Genomic DNA, 23,463 nt, shown 5'->3' with positions numbered 1-23,463 from the left:
GAAGCTTTCCCTGATTCACTCACAGTGTCACTGATATTTTGTGCTAGAAAAGACTTTAAAGCTAGCTGATCAAGTTCAACTTTATCCTCCCCCCCCATTTTTCAGATGAGAAAACTTGAGGCCCAAAGATATTAAATGATATGTATAAGGTGAGTTTAGTGGTAGAAACTTAATCTGAAGCCAGAGTTCCTGAGTCCCTTTGCAATTTCCTTTCCACACTGTCACACTTTGTTCCCACTGTCACACCCCACACACACAATACAAAGTGTGGTGTCGTAATCATAAACTGATATCTGTGTTTGGATTGTTTTTCACCTGTATTTGTCTTATCTCAACCACCAAGTTCTAAAAATTCTTGAGGGAAGGGATAGTGTCTAATATTTCTGCCCCATCTTCTCCTTCCCCATGGCACCTAAGAGGGCTGTATACACCTCAGACTGGCAGTAAATGCATCTTAACTGTGGAGTGCTTCACTTCAAGAAAATATAAAAACAGAACCAATAAAAGAAGTATACTCTGGGTGGATTATTATATAATATACATATTCAAAAAGGTTCCTCTAAACAGGGACCTCCTATAGTGAGCTTGGTTACAGATCATTAACTACCATCTAGAGAAAGAGTGAGAGCTGAGAAACCTCAGGGTAAAAATGTAAGAATCACTTCTCCTCTTACAGACTTGAGAAATAGAAGGGCATTAAGGTAGGCTTCCCACTTTGCCATGGAGAGGATTTATGCAGCCTCTGTCTCACAACCCCCAACTCAGCACTATGCTCTGGGAGTTGAGTGACACAAGTTCCAAATGTCTGTTCCACCACTAATTATCTCTGTGACCTAAGACATATCACTTAATCTCAAGGGACTTGTGTTTTCTCATCTGTAAAAGGTTAGGGGGTGGGGTTGTGGGATGGAAGTCCAGACTTGCTTTGCCTCACACATTTGTTGTGAGGCTCAAGTGAGATAATATATGTGAACGTACTTTAAAAAGCAAAAGCATTATATGAATACAAGGTATTAACTTTAAACTCCCAATCCTGGATCAATTAAATCCTAGGAGACTAGAGCAAGTGAAGGATGATGGGTTTGCATGTTAATCCCATTGAAATTAATTGTCTGAATCCTCTACCTTCCTCAGTAAATGCTGTTCTTCATCCCATCTCTTTATTTTATTTAGTAGAGTATTATAGATGTTGCTATTTTGGCTTTGCACATTGCCAAGGTGGCAGAAGTGGGGGAGGTTGGCAGCTGCTAAGACTCAGGAGAGGCACTTATTTCTTCCCTAAAGGGAGGGTTTAGGAAAATGGAAGCTATTGGTCAAGGAAAAAAGGGCTTGCACTCTAGCTCTGCAGTGTCACACTCTCATTCAATAGTGAAAAGAAAATTTTTAAAAAGGAGGGATAAGAGCTTTAATTTTACCACATTTCTCGGGTTTTCTCTCCTTTGCCTCTCCAGAACTCCTAACACGCCTGAAATCAAGGATCTCTGCTCTGACTTGGATGGACTTTATTTTGAGTGGAATCAGGATAAATAAATGCTGGGGGTGGGTGTGAGATAGCACATTGCATACTCAAAGATATGAGCCCACAGTACTGATCTATCCTTCATCCAGCGCAATTGGGCAACATATATAACATGACCAAAAGTCCCAGATTAGGGACCATGTCTGCCCCGGGACATCCAGAACCATGTCCACCTAAGCCTCTGTGGAGATGGTCATCATTCTTACTCTTATGTAGAGCCTCTTAGGAGATCATCAATCATCTAAAATATCAAATACTGTTTAAAAGCAATGCAGTAAAAAAAAAAAAAAAAAAAAAAAAAGACACCCTAACCAGTAACCTGTAATGAATCATCCATTTAGCAGACATTTCTTTTTTTTTAACATCTTTATTGGCATATAATTGCTTTACAATGGTGTGTTAGTTTCTGCTTTATAACAAAGTGAATCAGCTATGCATATACATATATCCCCATATCTCTTCCCTCTTGCGTCTCCCTCCCTCCCACCCTCCCTATCCCACCCCTCTAGGTGGTCACAAAGCACCGAGCTGATCTCCCTGTGCTATGTGGCTGCTTCCCACTAGCTATCTATTTTACATTTGGTAGTGTATATATGTCAATGCTACTCTCTCACTTCGTCCCAGCTTACCCTTCCCCCTCCTCGTGTCCTCAAGTCCATTCTCTATGTCTATCAGACATTTCTTGAATCCCTACTATGGCCTCAGCCCTGGGTTAGGTTTTGAAGAAAATACACAAGCATCCAAGTAAAGCTTCCTCTGTTAAGAGAACAGTAGACTATGGGGGAGAGGAAGGTATAGATAAGATATGGCAAAAGCGTCTCCCTAAGTCAGACACTAATCAATGCATTCTAACCATCCTCCCCTTCCTCCTCCACCCCGCCACACCATGGTCCATGCAAAGCATTATGTTCGACACTGGTCTGAGGAGAGAATAAAAAGCAAAACAAAATGTTGCTGTAACATAAGGCAATAAGGCAGCTTGTGATGTGCTGAGAATTTTTTAATTAAATTAATCATAATACAATCTAGCCAGTATATCTCTAGTAACCCACCCTAATGGAGCAAAAGCCAGACACAAAAAACTATTTTAACATTCACTCTCAAACTGATCTTGCAGCAAGAGTTTACATCATACATTTTGGACTCCTTGTGATTAAGTATAGAATTATAGACAAGAGTATCAATGAACATATATAAAGCAACAGCTCTAAGTTGTCCCCTGGTGGTGTCCTGCTTGATGACACCCGGTCTATGCCAAACCCCACTCCATCACTCTCTAACCCAAGAGGCCATTCTACTCAGTGACTCCTCTGCCTTCAGCCCTTCTAACTAATATGCCAGGGCTTAGTGAAAATAAGATTTAAATGTGAGATAATGGCCCCTTCTAAGGACAGAGATTTCACCAAAGTCTGAAAGCCTGAGAAGTGAGCTCCAAGCATAGGTTTACTGGCTGGTCAGACCTGGCATCTGTATGTTTCAGTCCTGAACCCTTAAGGTTAAAAGCAGCTTGGCTGCTTGAGTGTGGGATGGAAGAGGAGTGTGGGATAGAAGAGAGGAGAAAGACACCAAGGAGGATGAAGAGGATGAGCCCTTTGTGTGGGTTTACTGGAAGGTGGCCTGCCATCAGTGAGGAACTTGATAGACAGGGTTCACCTCCCCTGGACTTCCCCAGCCCCAGAGGTTAAAGATGGTCCCTGCACTAGCTTAGTAGCTGCCAACAAGTGTAACCCTTCTCCAGAAGAGTGGGCTTAAGCTGGGATGCTTCAGTGAGGATCTGGGAAATGCAGATCTCATCAGGGATTCTGGTCTTTGGAGGGGGCTAGGTGAGACTGTCTTCAGCGGTGTTATCTACTGCTGGGACGTGGTGTAGGGAACAGAAAAATGCTGCAGGTTCTAGAAAATTCCGGGTGGGTCACTGTCATTTGGCAAAAGAAGAGGGATTAGAGTAGGATATGGTCTGAGAGGAGAGGGTGAAAGGAGGGGCTGCAGAAGGAAGGCTGCCATCCACAACTGCAGCATTATGTGTGTCGGAGATAAATTCACTTGTCATATTTCAAATTAGGTTTATAGGTGCTCTGTCCCCCACCCCCACACAGCAGTGGCTCAACGGGTGGTCTTCTCGATTTTTAATTGAAATTTTGCAGTATATTGGGGTCTAAAGTCTAGGTCCGACTGAAGTGATGATTTGTATGTATGTGAACGTGTACGTGACTAACAATCGAGAGAGCTGCTGAAGTCTCCCGATGTGGTGGGAAGGGTGCTGCGGCAGGGACCGGCCGTTCTCTTCGCAAGAGAATCTTCCATCCCTAATGTCAGAGTGCTTCCGAGGTATCAGGAGGTGAAAAAGGTGTGGGTGTTGCAGTGAATTTCCCCAGCCCAACACACACACACACACATTAAGGAGTTCAGTAAAAAGTCTTCCAGATCCCTGGGAAGTCCAGCTAAAGGCAAAAGGCAGTCTCCCATGGCAAAGGCGAGCCAGACAGACGCCCGGATCGCTGCGGAGACCCGGGCAGCCTCAGCTCCGGAAAGCGCAACCCAGCCGCCGCTACCCGGGCACTCTTGCCTGGCTCTCGGGGCTACATCAGCAGGCTGCGTAAAGCCAGGGCTGCCGCCCACCCTCACCATACACCTTTCCCGAAGCACCCCCAAACCCTGGACCCAACGGCAAACCTCTCGTATCTGGCAAAGCTCAGAAATGCAAAAACTGCGGCGGGGGACAAATTTTACTTCAATCCAAAGGATTGAGCACACACACACACACACGAATTTTACTTCACCCCAAAGGATTGAATACACACACACAGAGACACACAGAGATGCAACACCCCCAACCCCGTGCCGCTTAATTTCTTTTCCCGGGTTAGAAAAAAGGATTACTTGCCCACAGAGGCTTGGAGATGAGGGGCAAGAGGTTGGTCCGAGGCTAGGTTCACCTGCTGCTGAGGTGAGAGAGCAGACACAGGATGGAAGCTGTTCTGAGCAGCAGCTCACAGCTGAGTGGTTAGGGGGATTGCAAAGACCCTCAAGTTCGCCTCTAGCTTTTTTTTTTTTTTTTGCATTCGCGTCACTAAAGGGTTAAACGCGGCCGGGATCCAAACACCCCCCCCAACGCCTCCCCACTCCCCCTCCCCTTTTTGTCCCCCCCAACCCCCGCGCGTCGCTAGGAGGTCATCAAGCGCTCTGTCCAGTCCGCGTTCGCAAGCCCCTCTGCTTCCCGCCCATCGGGCCCGTGGCTGCTTACGAAGAGGTGTGCGCTCACCGAGGGGCGTGTTCCAGCCCTGGGAGACGCCGAGCGCCCCCGGGTTAGACCTCAGAGCGGAGCCAGCCATGGAGCGGGGCGGGGGAAAGTTTGGCACCCTGGAAGGGGTTGTCAAACTGGGGTGGGCGGGGCGCCCGAGGGTACTTTAGCCCTCCGAATTCAGGGTCGCCCGCTGCCCGGACCTGAGGCGGTGTGCGGCCATGGACCACGGAGCTGCCGCGGCCCAGGGCACTGCCCCGCCTCAGGTTGGCGAGCAGCCCGCGGAGTCTCCGGAGCCGCCGCCGCCGTGGCCACCGCCGAAGCCGCCGCCGCCGCCGCCGTCGCCGCCGGCGCGAGCTCCTCAGCTGCTCCACGAGCCTTCGCCGGAACCGGCACCGCAGTTCTGTCCAGAGCCTGCTCCAGAACCCGGTCCGGAGGCGACCCCAGAACCAGCCTCAGAACTAGACATAGAACCGATCCCAGAACCAGATATAGAACCGGTCCCAGAGCCCACCCCAGAACCAGCCACAGAACTAGACACAGAACCGATCTCAGAACCAGCCACGGAACCAGCCCCCGAGCCGGCCCCAGAACCAGCCCCAGAACCGGCCCCAGAGCCGGCCCCAGAACCAGCCCCAGAACCGGCCCCAGAGCCGGCCCCAGAACCAGCCCCAGAGCCGGCCCCTGAGCCGATCCCAGTACCAGCCGTAGAACCGGCCCCCGAGCCGGCCCCAGAACCAGCCACAGTACCAGCCACAGAGTCCTGCCCTGAGCCGGCTCAAGTGTCCCGTCCGGAGCCGAGCCCAGCACCACATCTATTGCAGTGTCCGGTGGTCACTCCAGAGAAGGGTCTAAGGACCTCGCCATCGCCGCGAACGCTAGTGCCAGTACCGTTGTCCAATATAAAGGTAAGAAAAAGACTCCCTGGGGCGGGAGGGAAAGAAGCCAGGCGAGGCCGGATGGCTCTCCAGCTTGCGGGACTCTGGGCACCCTTAGCATCCCATTTGGTTGCCACTGACTAGCAAAGATGCTGGGAAAGATGATGCGGGGATGGGGGAGCCCAGGGGAGTGGGAAGCGGTTGGGAGGCGGGAAGCAACATGTGGAAGTGAGAGTGGGCTGTTTGGGGCTAGAAACGGGGGTGATAGCACCGGCTGGGAGTCGGAGCAGTTTTCCTCATGAGGAGAAGTGACAGTGCGGTGAGCGCCTATATCTTGAAAAAGAAGAGGAAGACGGCCCAGGGAGCGCAAGAGACCTAGAGAGGTGTTAGGGGCTGGCCCAAGGTACACAGGGACGGGATTGGCGGGGGGTGGGGGGGGCGGGGGGATACACCTCTTAGCCACGGTCACTGCCGCAGAGGCCCAAGCTGCGGAACAGCAGCCGTCTGCTTGGCCCCCTCCCTGCCACTGGGGAGGGGGTTCCTCAGCTGGGGCGCAACTGGCAACGCTCCAGGGAGGGGCCCGGAGCCTCTGTTGGCTGCTGGGCGCCGGTACTCCGCGTGGGGATGAGGGGTTGGGCGGCGCCCACGCGCACTGCAGGGGAAGGGCAGGGTTCGCAGGGGAGGAGGGGGAGAGCATGCGTGTGTCGAAGCCACCATTCCGTCTGTCTGCAGGATTTCCTGGCAGGTAGGTGCAAACACGGTGATACAGTGATGGGCCGCGTCACAAACGGTCAACTGGCATCCCGCACTGGTGCCAGTTGGAATGGTACAGGAGTCCCAGTTTAGATACACGAAAATGAGTTGGTATTTGAGAGCATATGAATGGGAACCCTCATCTCTTCCAGTCTTCAGAGACGCCTTCTTAAACGTTGCACTTAGCCGGAAGAAGACCAGTGGAGAATCCTCGGGCACCCGCCGACGGGGGAGGGGGGAGGAAGAAGGTTTTCGGTCCTTGCCTTGGACCCTGAAACCCCGAAACCCAGTCTGCTCTTCAGAAGGAGTCTTTCTTGCTTTCTCTGTGCTCCCCCTACTCTTCGTTTTTCCTAAACTTTGTTCCACAAGATTGTGAAAATCATAATAATGCATACATACACCTTCATTTAGCTTCCCCCCAGAGAAAAACAAAACAAAACACATCACCCCAACGATGCCCGTCCATCCTGCTGCTTAGCAGGGCATAGGGACACGGCTCGGAATTCTTCTGCTCTGGACTGTACACTTGTAGAATGTAGGGGAAGGGGGCAGAGGTTGGCATCTCGAAATGGAAATGGAAGGGCTGGTTGCTTCCTGAGTTATGACTAGGGAGGCTTGAATTTGCAAAATAACTGAAATGATAAACGACTGAGAAAGAGGAACGCTAAAGGGAAAAGTTTCACAGGGAAAAAAAAGTGCAGAGGTTTCAAAAGAAATAAAATAGAACTGTAGGAGACTAATATATATATATATATTTTAATCCAACAACCCCGCTCTCACCAGAGGGTGGATCTACACACACACACACACACACACACACACACACACACACACACACACACACACACACACCCTTCCTGCAGCAGAGCAGCCCTTCCCTCCAGTGATCTCAAGAAGGGAAAGGGCGGGGCAGCTAGACCTGGGAGGTCACCCTAACCAGGTGCTTGCTCTTGTCTTTTTGGAAGAGTTTGCATAAAGCTGGTGAGAGGGAGACCAATAAGGACCACCTGACTTGTGGCCTTCTTAAGTGACATTCCGTGAACGTGACTGAGAAACTGACACCTGAGGGCTTAATTACCAGGATAGTCAGCAAATGTATGGCCTCTTTGGCCTCTGGAAGACTGACTGGAGGTCCGGAGCTCCAGGGATGAGCCCTGTGACAGTGGGAAAGCATCTCCCACCAGCTTGACAAGAAAATTTCTATTGCCAGACAGATAAGGAGGATCAAGGTAAGGTGAAGCAGGTTAGCTTCCTCTACATAGTATCCATTCAGGCGTGCTGGCCAACTGACCCACGGGCACTTGGCAGCCCTGGCAGGGGACCAGGACCACCTCCCCCCAGTTTCATTTTGCCAAGTAGAGCTGGTCTTTTGTTCAGTCACTTATCTTGCAGAATGGGCTTCAAAAGGGCCATATAAACGAACCCTAGAGGGTTTTGAAGGATGCAAAGATCTGGGTAAATGCTAAAATTCCTGGGAGCGAACCCTTCTCCAACACTTTAGGTGTTGCTATGCAATTGCTCTCTGATGCAGATGAGAACATCTGATCTTCAGTGATAGGACCATTCTCTGCTGCATTCTCCTCAGGCAAATAGCACCCATAGCCAGCTGACTTGCATCTTAACATTCAAGGCAAACTGGTTGCCATCTTAGCTAGGGTTGCATTATTCTCAGACACTGCCTCCTTGAGGCAAGCTTGGGGAATGACATATGTGTGTGTGTGTGTGTGTGTGTACACACACACACAGAATCTTAGAGCTCAAAACTAAATATAGCTCTCATCGTACAACGAAATCCTACGTGGTAAGACACAGTCAGTACCAGTAGCATGAAACTAGCCTGATAAGTCAAAGGATAAAATGAGCAAAACAAAGGGTTTGAATGTGACTACAGATTTCTCCCAGATAACTTTGCCGACCAGTACTGCAGTAAAAAACCCAACATCTTCCAGTGTGTGGTCTGCTCTCTTTGGGGGTTTCAGAACCTGCTGGTTGCAAATCTATGACAAGCATGAGGATAGGGACTGAGAAAAGGGGGCTCATGTTTTCTTTCTGAATACCTACTTGGATAACAGTCTGTGAACCAAACCTGTCTATTTCCTTCCTTTCTGAAATGGTTTAGTTTCCAGGAAATGAGCCGCGGTCTCCCACCTGGTGGCAACAAGTGTAAGTAAAGACGTGTGAATTGGTTCTTTAACAATGCTATAACTCTCTTTGGGGGTGGGGGGCTTACATGTAGACCATATTTGCTTCCCTTCACTCAGCTGTGGTTGAAGAAAGACAGTTTATATTTTTATTCATTGGATTTTGACCAGCTATGAAATTATAATCACACCATTCAGGTGATTAATGAAATACACTTATATGGCTTTTATTTCTGGGTTAGAGAGGGGTCTGTGTATCCCTCACTCCTAATGACTACACAGCAATTGCTATTACATCTGAAACCATAACAGAACAGTTTCCTGGTATTTTTTGCACACCTTTTCTTGCAAAGTAGCAAGCATTTGCATATATGACATCTGGTAATTCTTGCCTGAATGCTTCATATCTTACCTACATCTGAGCTTCTCAAAGGTAGATACTGTCTCTCCTTCCCAGTGCCTAATACAATTCAGCCCTCCCTATTTTTGCTCAATACACTTGCTGAAGCTTGAAACCTATCAATTCCATTTTCAACAATGACGTAGAGACTGCTGCTGTGAATGAATTAAAAAACGCATTCTCACTCGTTTCAGAGTGAGAAGTAAATGCTTATTTAAATAGCCTGGAATATATAGCCCTTAGGAAATGCAGTCAGTCTCTCCATTTTCAGAATGGATGTTAGAACCATAATTAAGAAGCAAATTACTAACAATTAAAAAAAATGATTTGGAAAGTGTCCTTATCCCCTGCAGTCCCGGCGGCAGCAGACTAATGATGATGTTGTTGGTTTCAGGGGTAATAAATTTTTTTCCTAAGTGAACAGAATATCTGCAGTGACTGTAAACAACTTCAGGATTGTAGTTCTAATGTTTAACCTGTTGAAGGTCAGGATGAAATTACTTTCTTTCCTCATAGGTTCTTTCTCCCCTCCTTGCCAGGTTTTGATGATACCATCTGATTTATTTGGTATATTCTGAGAGCTCCTGAGCATTTGCTGCAGGATGTTTTAGAAACGATAATGAGATATTTGGCCAGTGGTCTTTCTTTTCTGAGAATACAGTTCTTTTATGTTTACTAAAATCTCCAACTGGGGCTTCTGCAGATCTGCAGCCCAAAAGGCAAGGCTGAGCCATCAGTTACCCAAAGTGCTTCAAAGAAAAGGGGAAAAATCCATAGAGGCCAGGAAAGCATTCAGGGGCATTATAATAAGGATTATATAATCCCTACTGCTAGTATGGCACTTTACAGTTTGCAGAATGCTTTCCTCTGCATTAGTAACTCTTTTATTCCCCTGAAGAAGGCAGCAGGGTGGGAGAGAGCAAAAATAGAACTTGACACCTAATAGGATATAACTATTAATTTATCTATTATGGATTTTAAAAAATATCCAACATATGGCTTTCTGTGCCACATAGGATCCTCATTTGTCTAAGAACAATCTTTAAGCTGACATTCCATCAGCCTTGATTTTTTTCCAAAGCAGTGATTGCTGTTCCCTGTCTGATACTCCCAGAGGGGGCCATCATAGAACAGGAGCCTGAGAAGGAAGAAGAAGAGGCACAAGACCCTGAACTTATTACTCCCAAAGAAGGCCTTTTTTTTTCTGGAAAGAAAATAAATAGAAATTCTGCTAGGGATACAGTTCCCAACCTTTCCAAAGCCCGCCGACTGTAATTCTCTCAGTGGAAAAATAAAAACTTAAAGCATTTAAAAAAGAAAGCAGCCATTCCTAAAGGGAGATGCCCCCACCCTCACCAAAGCAAATAAACCTTATTCTCAAAATAGAAAAACAAATTTACAAATTTTTAAAAAAAGAAAGGGACAGTGACCCCAGATAATGAAACTTATACCTCCCCTGAAAATTATTTTAAGAAAAAAAAAAAGAAATTCTAAAGGGAGGAGCTTCTTGCCCTTTCCAAAGCCCATGAAACATATCCCCAAGAGAAAAATTTTTAATGAAAAGGATGAGAAATCATCTCAAGGTAAACAGTATTTTTAACCCTAAAATTTTCTTGAAATTTATAAACTTTATTTGCACCTCATGGCCCATGCCCAATCTCTCACAAAAATTATGGGGGCAAAAATAAGTCTTCCAAATGTTCACCAATCTCACCAAAGCTCCCTACAGTTATTTCTTCCAATTATACGAAATGTCCAAAATAGGCAAATCCTTAGAGACAGAAAGTAGATTAGTGGTTGCCAGGAGGTGAAGAAAGGGGGGAGGGGAAGTGTGGGTGATAGCTAAAGGGTACAGGGTTTCTTTGGGGGATGATAAAAATGTTCTGAAATTAGACAGTGGTGATGTTTGCACGACTTGTGAATACACTAAAAGCCACTGACTTGTACGCTGTAAAATGGTGAAGTTTATGTTATGCAAATTATATCTCAATTAAAAAAATAAAGATCGTTCATCCAACTATATGATAATGAACCTACTACCTTCCCACAAATAAGCAAACAAAACAAATGAATAAATAAGGAAAAAAAGAAATTTTAAAAGAGGGGATCCTCTTAAGGGCCTCCAACCTCACCAAGAAAAATAACTTTTATTCACCCCCAATTTTTTTTCTTTTGAGAAAAACGAACAAAAAAGGAAATCTCTTCAAGAGCAGATACTTTCAAAATCATCAAAATCGATGAAACTTACTAATCCCTCCACCCAGATACACACAAACATTTTAACTTAACAAAAAGAATGACATATTAAAGGATAGGGTCCCTGATCTTACCAAATCTCCTGAATTTTTAATTCCCATAAAAGGAAAAAAAAAGGAACAAAAGAAATAAATCCCCCCAAGGGGAGATGCCCCATCCTCACCAAACCACATAAATATTATTTCACTTTCTTTATTGAAATATTTTACAATTTCTTTAAGATTTAAAAGAAAATTAATGATGGAAAGATGTGTATATTGGTGGAGGGGATAATACCAATGAAACGAAAACAAAATCCTCTTAAAAAGAAGTGCTCCAACCTCGCAAAGACACATGAACTTTTCTGTTCAAACACAATGAAGACGAATGCAGAAAAGAAGAAAAAAATAAAAGGAAACCCCTCTAATGAGAGGTGACCTGAATTCATCCAAACCCAAAAGCTTTATTTTTAATATAGGAAAATTTTAACTTGGAAGGGAAAGGTAGGAGAGAAACAGAAACAAAACCAGGAAAGCCCTCTTAAGGAAAGATGTCCCCAGTCTCCACAAAGCTCCCTTTTCTCAAAACAAGTAAATACATTTAGAATTAGAGGGGAAAGAAGGAAGAAAATGAATATGATATTTTAAAAGAGAAACCTCCTTTTTAGGGAATGAAGAAGCCCCCAAACTCACCAAGTCCCTGAACATTTTTTCTCCAAGAAAAAAAAGAGAGATAGAGAAAGAAAGAGGGAGGTGAGAGAAGAGGAGGAGGAAATGGAGAGAAAGGAAGGGAGGAAAAAAAGGGGGTAGAAAGGGAGGGCGGGATGGAAGAGGAGGAAGAAGAAAATTAATTAAGGGATAATTTTTAAAAAGAAGAAATTCTCAGGGAAGATGAACCAATGAAAATAATGAATGTTATTGAAAATAATGAATGTTATTCCTGATAATCAATGCATTCCACCCCCCATAAAAAGGAGAAAAAAACACAAAATCTCCTAAAGCTTCTTCAAAGGGAGATGCACCCAATCTCACCCAAACCCGGGTGACTTATCTGTCTTCCAGCCTTCAAATATTTATTTTTTTAATAAAAGGAAAGGAAAAGAAATCCTTTCAAAGAGAGATGTCCCCAATCTTATTTCTTCCAAATAATTTATTTTAAAGAAAAGGAAAGAAAAATCCTCCTAAGAAGGGCTCCCCAACCTCATTAAAGCCAGTGGCCCTTATAGCTCCTCTCCACAAAACCTAGTTTTTAAAAAATGAAAATCCTCCAAACCTGAAGACAGGTGCTCCCTCAACCCTACCAAAAACAATGAACCTTTTCCCCAGAGATGTTTTTTAAAGAAAAATCCTTCCATCATAAGAGATACCTTCAACTTCACTAAAATCAATAGACCTTATTCCTCTCCACACCCAAAAGGAAAAAAAGAAAAAGAGAAATTTAACAGGAAAAGGAGAGAAACCCTCCTAAGGCAAGTTGGCCATAATCTCACCAACACCATTGAACTTTATTCCCCTAAAAAATTTTTTTTAAAAAAGAGCCAAAAAGAGAAAAAAAAAGGCCTGTCTTTTAAGAAAAAGTACCCTCTCCACCCACCCCACTCTAAAGACTAGAAAGTATTATACAAAGAAAAGGTAATATCATTCGAGAACAGTACCAGTGAACCTTAAATTCAGCACGTGAGGCTGAAGGGTAGTCAATGTTTAATCCCAGGCTGGCTTCCCTCTGCCCCCAGCCCATTTCTGGTTACCTTTCCAATCTGTCATTCAGGCTGTACACTCAGGAAAGGAAAACCCTGTCCATGGAAAACAGAATTAAGAAGGCAAAGCTTCTGAGGATAAATCATATACCTCTCTTCCAAACCCAACAGAAATGATTTGGGAATTAGCTGCATCATCATTCTGCTCTAATACTGTAGAAACTCAAGAGTTGATGATAAACTTTAAAGCAATGACACGCTTACTATTAATTTTCAAATTAGACACACACCCCTACCTAGCACAGAAGGAGCTTAGCCAATTCAATAATGGGGTTCTGACAGTGGTTTAATCATGTGCTCACTTAAATGTCTGTTCTCATAGAGTGATAAAGGGCTTGACTCACAAATACATACAATTTGCAAGTCAGATTTATAAGCAGAGAATAAGACTCAATGTTTTCCAAATTTTTAAATTCATTTACTTATTTAAAAATTAAATTGAAGGACCTACTGTATAGCACAGGGAACAATATTCAATATCTTGTAATAAGCTATAATGAAAAATAATCTGAAAAGAATAGATATGTGTATATATATATATAATATATAACTGAATCACTTTGCTGTACACCTGAAACCAACACAACATTGTAAACTAACTATACTTCAATTTTAAAAATGGTTAAAATATTTTAAAAATTAAATTGAGTACCTGCTCTATGTCCTACATGCTTAGCACTGAGGAATCCACGGTGGGCAAAATCACATAGATGAGATTTCCTTTAAGCAGCAATGGTAAATGAGGGACCCAATTACCAAAACAGATGTACAGGGAGTGATTATTTGTTTTACCAGATGTGCTTTACCAAGGTATTCACTCAGTCAATTCTCTCAGCATACCTCTTCTTAAACAAAAACGTAATGTAATAAAATAATGGAATATATGCTAATTTCAGAGAATGTGGAAAATCATGAAAGCTTCCAAAAAGTAAATAAAAATTATGTAGCACCCACCATTCAAAGGATAATTACTGTTAATATTTTGATATATTTTTTCCATTTATTTTCTCTGACTATATGCTTATAGTCTACAATAGTAAGACTTTAGGGAATGTGCAATTATGTCTCAGGCTTCCCCCTGTCCCAGTCACCTCTCCCACTTAATTATTAGATTACGTACATTGTTCTACATTATATATAGGAAACACTAATTAATTTTAGCTTAAAGTGTATCTACCTGTATGATCTGCTTGATAAACATGTGCTTGAAACATAACTGTTCAGGGATGTATTTGCAGTGTAAAGCAATGAGAGTATACATTTTATGTAGACACAATTGTTGTATCTACACAAACAAATGTCGCATATATAAATAGCTGACTGAGCTCACTTTTACTAACAGCACTTTCTTGGTCATCTAGATTTCATTTGTCCAGCTAGCTTTTGTGACTTGTGTTTGGAGAAGGAGACCTGGAACAAAATCCACCTTCTTCCTACTGTTAAATTCCCCAAAGGAAAATCTAAATTTCTGAGACTCTATTGGGTCACTTTTAGCCATATGCAAAGATGTACTGATGGTTTTGTCTCTTTAACACAAAGTCACAGCATCATGCTCTTCTGGGTGCCTCTTACCCAGAAGGGAAATACGTATGTGTGAGGACATTAACAACAATTATTAGGAGATAGACTATTCAGTTCATCCAGCTTTCATTAACCAAATGTGGTAGAAAATTGAGAGAGTTAATAAACTGTATACAATCCAACCAGGGTTGAATCAGTAATTTAAAAGGCGAGTGTTAATGCACTTTTAAGATCAGAATCTTCAGCCTTGTCTGCAGCACTTAGAGATTTTCATCTTCCAAAACATTACAGGCATTTGCTGTTTAAGCCTTTTGCTTTTAAAGAGCCTATAAAAGAGATATTGGCCCCTGAGAGCAGGGATTCCCGTTGCCTTGTTTCCCTCCCAGCAGCACAGGGCGAGGCATGTGATACTGTGGGATTCTGAGAGATAGGCATGATGCTCCCACCCAGAGCTTTGTGAGTTCTTCTGAAAGGAGAGGTGATGGGCATGGGGACTGAGCCTGGCCCCTGCCTACAGGAGTAGGAGAGGGCTGGAAGCACTGCTTGCAGGGCTCAAGTAAGAACATCCAGAATCCTGAATATTCATTCATTTGCTTTCTCCTGCAGCTAATATCCCTTCTGGGATTTTGCAGCTTGAGGCAGGAAATGAAAGGTACCTGCTGAGTAAAATTTGTTAATCTCCTTGGCTGTGAGTACAGATACTTGAAACCAGGAAAATTTTCATTAAGCCCAGGCTTTGTCAATTGAGTCCCCATTCTCCTGAAGTGGCTCCAGCATGACAACGCCATCCTCCAAACCCCAACTCTAACAGTAGTCTCTGCATCCCATTTTAGAATTACCTTGATTGTTAATTTTCCCTTAATAAGTGTCATTTGCATCTATTATCTACCTTTAACATATTATTTCATGGTTTATTTACATCACTGTACATCTCCCTTGCAGTATAAAAGGAAAATGTGATGTAGCTTTACTAAAACAGCTAAGCATAAACAGCAGAGAGGAAAGTAAATGAGGCTACAAAACAAGATTACTGATTTCAGAAAATTAACAAGTTGGTGCCCTTCTCACTAACCTCAATTAATGCTTACTGTGACAATTTCCCTCCTGCCAGGCTTGAGTAGAACATAACTTTTCTCTTACCCATAATTTGGATATTGTTGTCACTTTCTCCCTCACTTTAATCGGCTTGACTGTTAAGACTAATTAAAATGATAATTTTGGCGTTTGCTGTGGTCTCCTTTGCTTTAATGTACTCAACTTGGTGACAAGACCTTCAGGGCATTTTTGTTTGTTTTTGGCTTCACTGTGGTTTCACATGGAATCAAAGCACCCCCTCAGTGGCTCTCTTCATGGTTTTCCTATTATATTGCTTCTCACTAGTGAGTCCTCTGTCTAGAAGTTCTTGGAAAAGCCTTATTTTGTCTTTCCATCATCCCTCATCAGAACTAAACTTTTAAAAGTTTTTTAAAAAGAAGAAAAAGTCTTTCCTTCTAATGGTGCAAAACAAAGATAGACATTCCCAGGCAGCTTGAAAGCCTGCTTTTTTTTTTTTGGTTTGTATCCAGTATAGTATAAGCATCATTGTGAACTACACATATCTGCTAATTAGTTCATTAAATGTTAATAATTAAGCATTGGTGTTTTAAATGCTTTACAATATGATACATATTTGGAGGACTGTTACATAAGTACTTTAGAGTGTTTTACTGGTATTTGAGGAAACTGGTTGGGGGTTTGGAAGATGCAATGGGAAGGCATTATTACTTTTTCAATTGAGAAGAATGGAATAAAGTTGCCCACTATCTGAAATTCACTATCCAACGTTTTCGGGGATGGACTAGATTCAGATATGAGGGATTACCCGATAGCAAATTCACGTTGACATAAGAAATTTAGGGGAAAGAATGAAGTTGTCTGAGGTAAGTGGGAACAATGTATCTTCCTCAAACCTAGAGAAAAGTGGAATTAAATTAAATTAAGCAGTGACAGTGAAAAGTATCAGATAGAGGTGCAGCTATGCTTGATTTGGGCAGGTTAGGTCAGGGCCTACAGACAGGAGAGTGAGGTATATGGACTTAGAAAAAAGGCGACTTTGATAAAGTTGTAGAGTACAGATTGAAATCTTGTGGAAAATAAAGTAGATTGGGGAAAGTCCTATTGAAACTTTGAAGGCAACCTGCAAAATTGTGTATATCATCTGATTGATGAGGTATAACCATTGGAGGGCTGTTGATTAGTAAACTAATGACTGAAGCAGAGGGTTGGCTGATGGGGCATATAATTAAACACTACAAAACTTTCAATTTCCTTGTATACCAAATTCCAGACTGTCCTGAAAGGGACCTTTGGAGATCAGCTAGTCCAGTGTTTTAAAAACCTTTTTAGCAGTAGAATCTTTTTATGTTTTTCTCAATGAAATCAAATGAAAGCCTACAAGAAGTATTTCATTAGTTCTCCTCTATGCTAGTTTGGGTTTGTAACTGACATGCCTTCCCAGCTCTTTATTTTAAGCTAATAGGAAAGTGAGTTTGTACTCCCTGTTTATTACTGGCTTCTTAGCAAGGATGCTGGTGAGGTAGAATACACTGTATAGTAAAAAGAAACAAGTCAGAGTTTAACATTTGGCCTAAAATACTCCAGAAAGTAGATAATACTGTCCTGGAAACATGTCATTTTAGAGAGTTCCTCTCTCCTCACCCACCCTAGGAATGTATTACAACTATCTTATAAAGTGGGTTGTCATAATGTACACTGTCTTTGCTTGTAGGAACATTTTTATTATTGGGGATTGTGTTCCTGACCAAGGACACCACACCAAGTAAATTGTAGATATAACTAAAAATATGTAGTAAAAGCTAATATATAACTGTAAGCTTCTGTAATAATTTAAAACAGCAAAATTTTTCCAACACCTATAAAATGGGCATAAATGTACCATACACACTGATTTTGTAAGGGGCCCCAGTGTACTATAAAATGTACATGCAGCACATAAAAGAGCCAATTCTACATAAATTTAATCTATTGTTATTATTTACTTAGAATTTGCACTCTGCCGGCATCCAAAAAGGATATAAAGTATCCTACAAAATTAAACACATATAAAATAGGACAATTAAGCACAAATAAAAACAGAACAAAACCAATTCAAAGCAGCGGTGAATGAGACTTTAATATATGCTAGTTGTAATAAACCCTAATTACACATTTAATTAGCAGTACTTTTGTTTGCTGCCTTTGGTGGTAGAAAAACTTTGGGGAATGATTTGAATGACTCAGGCCTCTTAAAGTTGGTATCTGAGGAAGTCTGAGCTAATGCCTCATTTTTATGGAATACATCTTCCTGTAGCAAGCTGCAGCAACCACAGAATGAAGAACTAAAGGTTGCCAGGATTGTGGTATAGGTGTTAATTAGCTGTCCTAATTAACATAGGTTTGGGTTGTTTTGGTGTGCCTGAATTTTTCTAATATTCTAATGCATGTATGCAACTGTGAGGCATATGAGTATGGAACCTTCTCAAATAAAATTCTATTTCAAATAAAATTTATTTCTGAAATAAGTCCAAATGGTACCTTGTAGCCAGACATTCAATAGTTTGGACTCTTTCTTGGATTGGGAGTTACTTCACATTGATTCTAGTCCTGATTCCACTTTACACAGCTGTGTAATGTGGGGTAAATTGCTTAATCTTTCCGTGGCTTAGCTTTTGTGTCTCTTACATTAAGCCAATAATGTGCAGCTGACTCAGCTCAGCTCAGCAGTCTCCTCCAGCAAGTCTTCACTGGTATCCCATCTGGGCTGGGTGCCCTTCTTCTGGGCTCCCGTACCACCCTGTACAAACTTCTGCTTCTCATTTGCTTCTCATAAACTGAGATTATCAACTTGAATATCCCATTAGGGCTATAAGGATAAAGCTCTTAGGGCCTAACATACTGCCTGCCACTCAATACATGGTGTCTGAACTACTTTATGAAAATGCCATAAAGGCTGAATGAGAAATTAGATTTTAAACATATATTTCAAAAATAGGAAATATGCAAATGCTAGCTTATTTTAGTATCGTTTGTATATATGCCATGATATTTGCTATCATCACTTTCTATCTTTAGATACGTAGGTAAGTTTTAATATATTCATCCCTCAAAAAATGGACTTAACAAGTCAGGTGCATTACCAGTAGGCAGGGCTGCCTCATATCCTCCCAGAGGGCTGTAGTTTTTTCTAACTCAAACAGAGGGACCCTACACATTAGTAGCAGCCGTGTATTGATCATGTGGACTTGAATTACTAGTCTTTGGTTGTATGCATAGTTAATCTTGACAAAAATGAGAATGATGAGTTATCTAGTCAGTTCTTTTAAAAAAACAAAATGCAAATTTATTAAAACACTCAAGTATAGCAACACTAAAGAATATTACACTTAATTATAGTATATAGAGAGCAGGGTTAAACACATAACTAGGTACCACTTGGTAGTCTTTTCACTAATCTTAACTGTTAATTAGAATTTAATCTATTTATGGTATTCTTTTAACCGTAATTGAAAAGCTCCTGACTCATTGCCTTAGTGTTAAATTTCTCCTGTATCTGACACTTGAATTTGGAGCTAGGTGTCAATATGACTATTCTGAGGTTCTCCCTTTCTTGTGAGGAATAAAAAGCAACAACTAAGCTTTGATGTCCCCTTGGCAGTCCAAGTTTTATCCAAAATAGCTTTCTACTAGTTACAGGAAAAGCCTTAATTTGTTTCACCAATGCCTGAGCACCCTGAGCTTGAAAATGGTCTGATCAAGAAAGTGAATACAGAGTCTCTACTTAGACAGCAGGAAACCCTAATGGCCATCTTGTTTCCAATCAAAAGGAACTTTTCCATTAAAGGAGGTAGAAAACTTCTACCCTTTCTAGAATAGCTACTGGGCAGGATCACCACATAAAGTTGTGCAGGTTGTACACTATGTGAGGCTGCCATGACTAAGGGGAACACCTTTCACAAAGTAGACATCATATAGATAGATATAGATATAGATATAGATATAGATAGATATTTATTCTAACAGTTTTCCTGCAGATGGCAGTCAAGTGCCTCATGCTAACAAAATCAGTTGACCCCTGAACAACTCTGAGGTTAAGGGCACCAACCTTCCACGCAGTCGAAAATCCTCATATAATTTATAGTTGGCCCTCCATATCCGGGCTTCCTCCTTATATGCACTTCCTCCATATCCAAGGTTCCACATCTGTGGATTCAACCAACCACAAATTGTGTAGTACTGTAGTATTTACTATTGAAAAAATTCCACGTGTAAGTGGACCCGCACAGTCAAACCCATGTTGTTCAAGAGTCAACTGTATTATGACAATTTTCTGACAAATGGAACTAAAATATCTTTAGCAAATGGTGCCTTTTCCTGATGTGCCTTATGGGCTGATCCTGATACTAATTCCTTACATTTAAATACAATGGCTCCCTTTGTAACTCCCTAGAAGCCTATAAACCATATGCTCAGAACTGATTTCCAAAATATCCTATTTTATTTCATATCACATTTACCTTGGGCATCATTTTATGGGCCCAGCATGCTTCCACTGTGCCACTCTGCTAGGTGTGACCATCATTTTAAAACAGAAAACTGTGACAAGGATTTGAACCAGGAATTTATAGGGGCACAGTCATGGGCAGACATGCATCCACAGGTACACAGTGGTACATTCGCTCCCAGGAACGTACCCAAGTATACATACTCCAATAGCTGAACAGCCTGGTAGGTAGGTGCAAGTGCACATGCGCGCACACACACACACACACACACACAGAGATAAATAGAGATTTAGTTGGACATTGAAGCATATGAAGGAGGAAGCTCTAGCTGCTCACTGTGGCACCAATCTCTTGCCCAGCTCTCCTATTTAACCTATTTTCAGCCTGTTTCACTCCCACAAGGCAATGAGTTCCCTAAAGTTTACATGCTCTCATGTGAGTTCAATTCAACAGACACTTTTAGGGCGTACTAGTGACAAAGAACTGTGCTAAGTAGATATAGGAACCCACTCAGTCTTGGAAGGTTATTTGAGGGAGGTGAGATCTGAACTGTGTCTGAAGTTTAAGTAGGACTTTGGTAAGTAAACATGGGAAAAGAGACAGGAGGCAGAGGGACTATCTTAAGCATAGACATGGAAGAAGTAGAAAGGGCGATGCTCTGAGAATCCCACAAAGACATTTGGAACATTTAGTGCATCAGGAAGAAAGGCTAGAAAACTTAGTTGGGAGGTAAATTGCAGAGGGCCTTGAATGCCAGGTGAAGGAACACATGTTTTATTCCATAAGCAGTGGAGAATCATGGAAGGTTTTTGATTGAGAGTAACATGACTAGGTTTAGAGTTAAGAAAACTGTCAATATATAGGATGGGTTAGCCAGGAAGACTCTAGAGAAAGGGGCATCAATCTAGGCAAGATATATTGAGGACCTAATGCAATCAGTATGGGAAAAAGTGGATAGAAGAGATGCTGTTGGGATTTGGTTTGTAATTGATTAAGAGTGGATGGTGGGGAAAGAGAAGAATGGAAGGTGACTCTAAACTTTCTAGCCTGGAGTTGTTAAAATTATAAAAAAGACAGGAGCAAGAGCAGGCTTAGGTAGTTTCCAGAGGAAGATCATGAGTACAGTTTTGGAAATTTTGAGTTTGAAGTGTTGGTTATCCTCAAGACAGTGATTAGAGAAGGATGAGAACTTAAAGGTTAAAGGACCAAAGTATGTATGTTTTACCATGAAAAGTAAGCAGGGTGGAAAAAGTTTGTTGCTCCCCCCCACCACATACACACTAATTGAAAGCAATGAACAAAATCAATAGAATCAGATAATGGAAGAGAGATGAACATGGACAAATAATGTTTGGGGAAATAGGCAGAGAAAAAGTTATTGATTTCGAAGTTGAAGTATTGAGCAAGAAGGGAGAAAGAAGAGAATGTGTAGTTTTTTTACAGGAACATTTTCTTTGAAAGTGTCAATCCTGAGTAATTTTTTTCAATAACTTTTCTATCCTCTCCTTTGGCTGTTTTCTCTTTGTTGAGAAAAATCCTATGAATGGTCTTGAAAGGAGAGGGGATATTGTTCATGTGTTGTCCTCGGATAGAATGCAAGTAGCTTTTCTCTTATTACCCAAGTCTTTATTTGTAAGCCTAGGAATATAGTGTGTTTTTGGAAACCAGTAAGGTTAACAGTTATCTAGTTATTAATAGGAGGAGCATGAGAACATTTCTCTTGTGTTAAAGAAGAATATATTCTCTATAACAAAGATTCTATTTTAAAGCTCTTCATATATAGTAGGCACTTAATAACTGTTGAATTTATAATAAATAACAAAACAGTCATAGATAGATAGATAGATATAGATATAGATATTAAGATATCTCCAGAGACAGCAAGCTAAGATATACTTAGGGTATTGTTAGATTAGCTCTGAAAATGTTGAGGGGAGGTGGGGACTTTCTTAAAGAAAACTATTCTTACCAGGTAAACTTTGTCTTTTAGGTATGAACTGAATAATAAGCCCCTTAAAATAGCGGCAGACAGTGGAGGAAACAAAGGGCAAGCCAGATGGAATAATCAGGGAATAAATTGACAAATGTTTGAAAGTGTGAACTGAAAGCTTGGTAGGCCCCCAGCCCTTTGCTAGTTGGTGTGGAAAGAACAAGAGTAGATGTGAAGTATGCAATCTCACTTGGAAAACAAAACATGTACACCAGAGACAGGTACATAACAATACAAGAAAATATACGATTAGGTTACAGCAAGTGTAGGTCAGAGAGTAATGCTGTATGATTATAAAGGAGGGGAACAATAAGGGATGGAGTAGTTAAGGAAGGCTTCCTGTTGGAGGTGAGATCAATCGAACCTAGATCTGAGAGCAACATACACAAAGACTTGGATGCAGCAAGGACTCTATTCAACTGATATCAAAGAGTTTTGAGAGAAAGGCAGAAGGATTTGGACTTTATTCTGTACAGCAGGGTATTATTTAATGTTCTTGAGTAGGAGAGTAACATAATAAAAGTAATTTTATCTGATATATATTGTGATAGTGAGAAAGATAGATTGGAGGGGGATAAGATAGGAGGCAGGGAGATTACCTAGGCTGTTGCAAAAATCCAGGTGAGAGATGATGGTGGCCTGCTTATTGAAAGCAATGATGATCATTCGTTCATTCACTTAAAATCATTTCTTGAACACCTACTCTGTGTCAGGCACTGTGCCAATAACTGTAAATTAACTGAACGAAATTATAGCTAAGTAAAGAAAATAAGACCAAGTATACAAATAACTACAACCCCAAGTAGAAAATGACAATGGCCATGAGAGAAACTCTGAGTTCAAAGGAGATAAGAACTGATTGGAGCCTAGCAGGATGGGTTAGACTTGGGTTTGGAGATGAGTAAAAGGATGTTCTAAAAGTTTTCTTATTTGAGAAAAGATGCTGGGAAGAGTGATAAGAAGGGAATTCTAGGCAAACAAAACAGTGTGAGCAAAGGAACCAAGGTGAGAATACACTGGGTATTTTTTGGAGACAAGAGGATGTGAAGCTTGGGGATGCAGACAGAAATGAAGAGCTAGGAGAAGGTGGGGGTAGGACAAGTGAATGGAGGTGGATGGGTAAGGAGGAGGGGAAATGGTCAGGGAAGATAACATAGGACATTAATAATTTCTAATGTTCTTTCTGCTTTGCAACTCACACTTTGCTCAAACTCTGTCTGGATTCTTTCCAAGGGTCTGGGATGTTTTTGTTTCATTCCTGGCCTGCCCACTTCTATGCACCATCTTCTCTGACGTGGGAGCATAAGGTCCTGACTGATAGAGGTGCCCTAGTCTGAGAAAGGAACTGATTCCCACATGCATCTCATACAAGGCTAGTTTTGACACTAAGTAGTATCTATATTCAATCTTTGGTGTTCAAGGACATCTCTCAGTCTCGGTTTTGCTGCCTGTATATACCTCTTTGACATACCTTTGGAATGCCTTGTCA

General features: G+C 41.9%; 1 protein-coding gene across 1 annotated transcript in view; it reads left to right on the top strand.

The window, feature by feature from the left end:
* Positions 1 to 4,981: 4,981 nt before the first annotated feature.
* DGKK (diacylglycerol kinase kappa) overlaps positions 4,982 to 23,463 on the top strand; it is a 150,630-nt gene continuing 132,148 nt past the window's right edge. Inside the window, 2 exon segments of the mRNA XM_061179058.1 lie at positions 4,982 to 5,647; positions 8,526 to 8,558. Coding sequence (XP_061035041.1) covers positions 4,982 to 5,647; positions 8,526 to 8,558 — 699 coding nt within the window.

The sequence above is a fragment of the Eubalaena glacialis genome, chromosome X, assembly GCF_028564815.1.
Source record: "Eubalaena glacialis isolate mEubGla1 chromosome X, mEubGla1.1.hap2.+ XY, whole genome shotgun sequence".
NCBI classification, from domain to species: domain Eukaryota; kingdom Metazoa; phylum Chordata; class Mammalia; order Artiodactyla; family Balaenidae; genus Eubalaena; species Eubalaena glacialis.
This window is presented reverse-complemented; position numbering and strand designations above follow the sequence as displayed.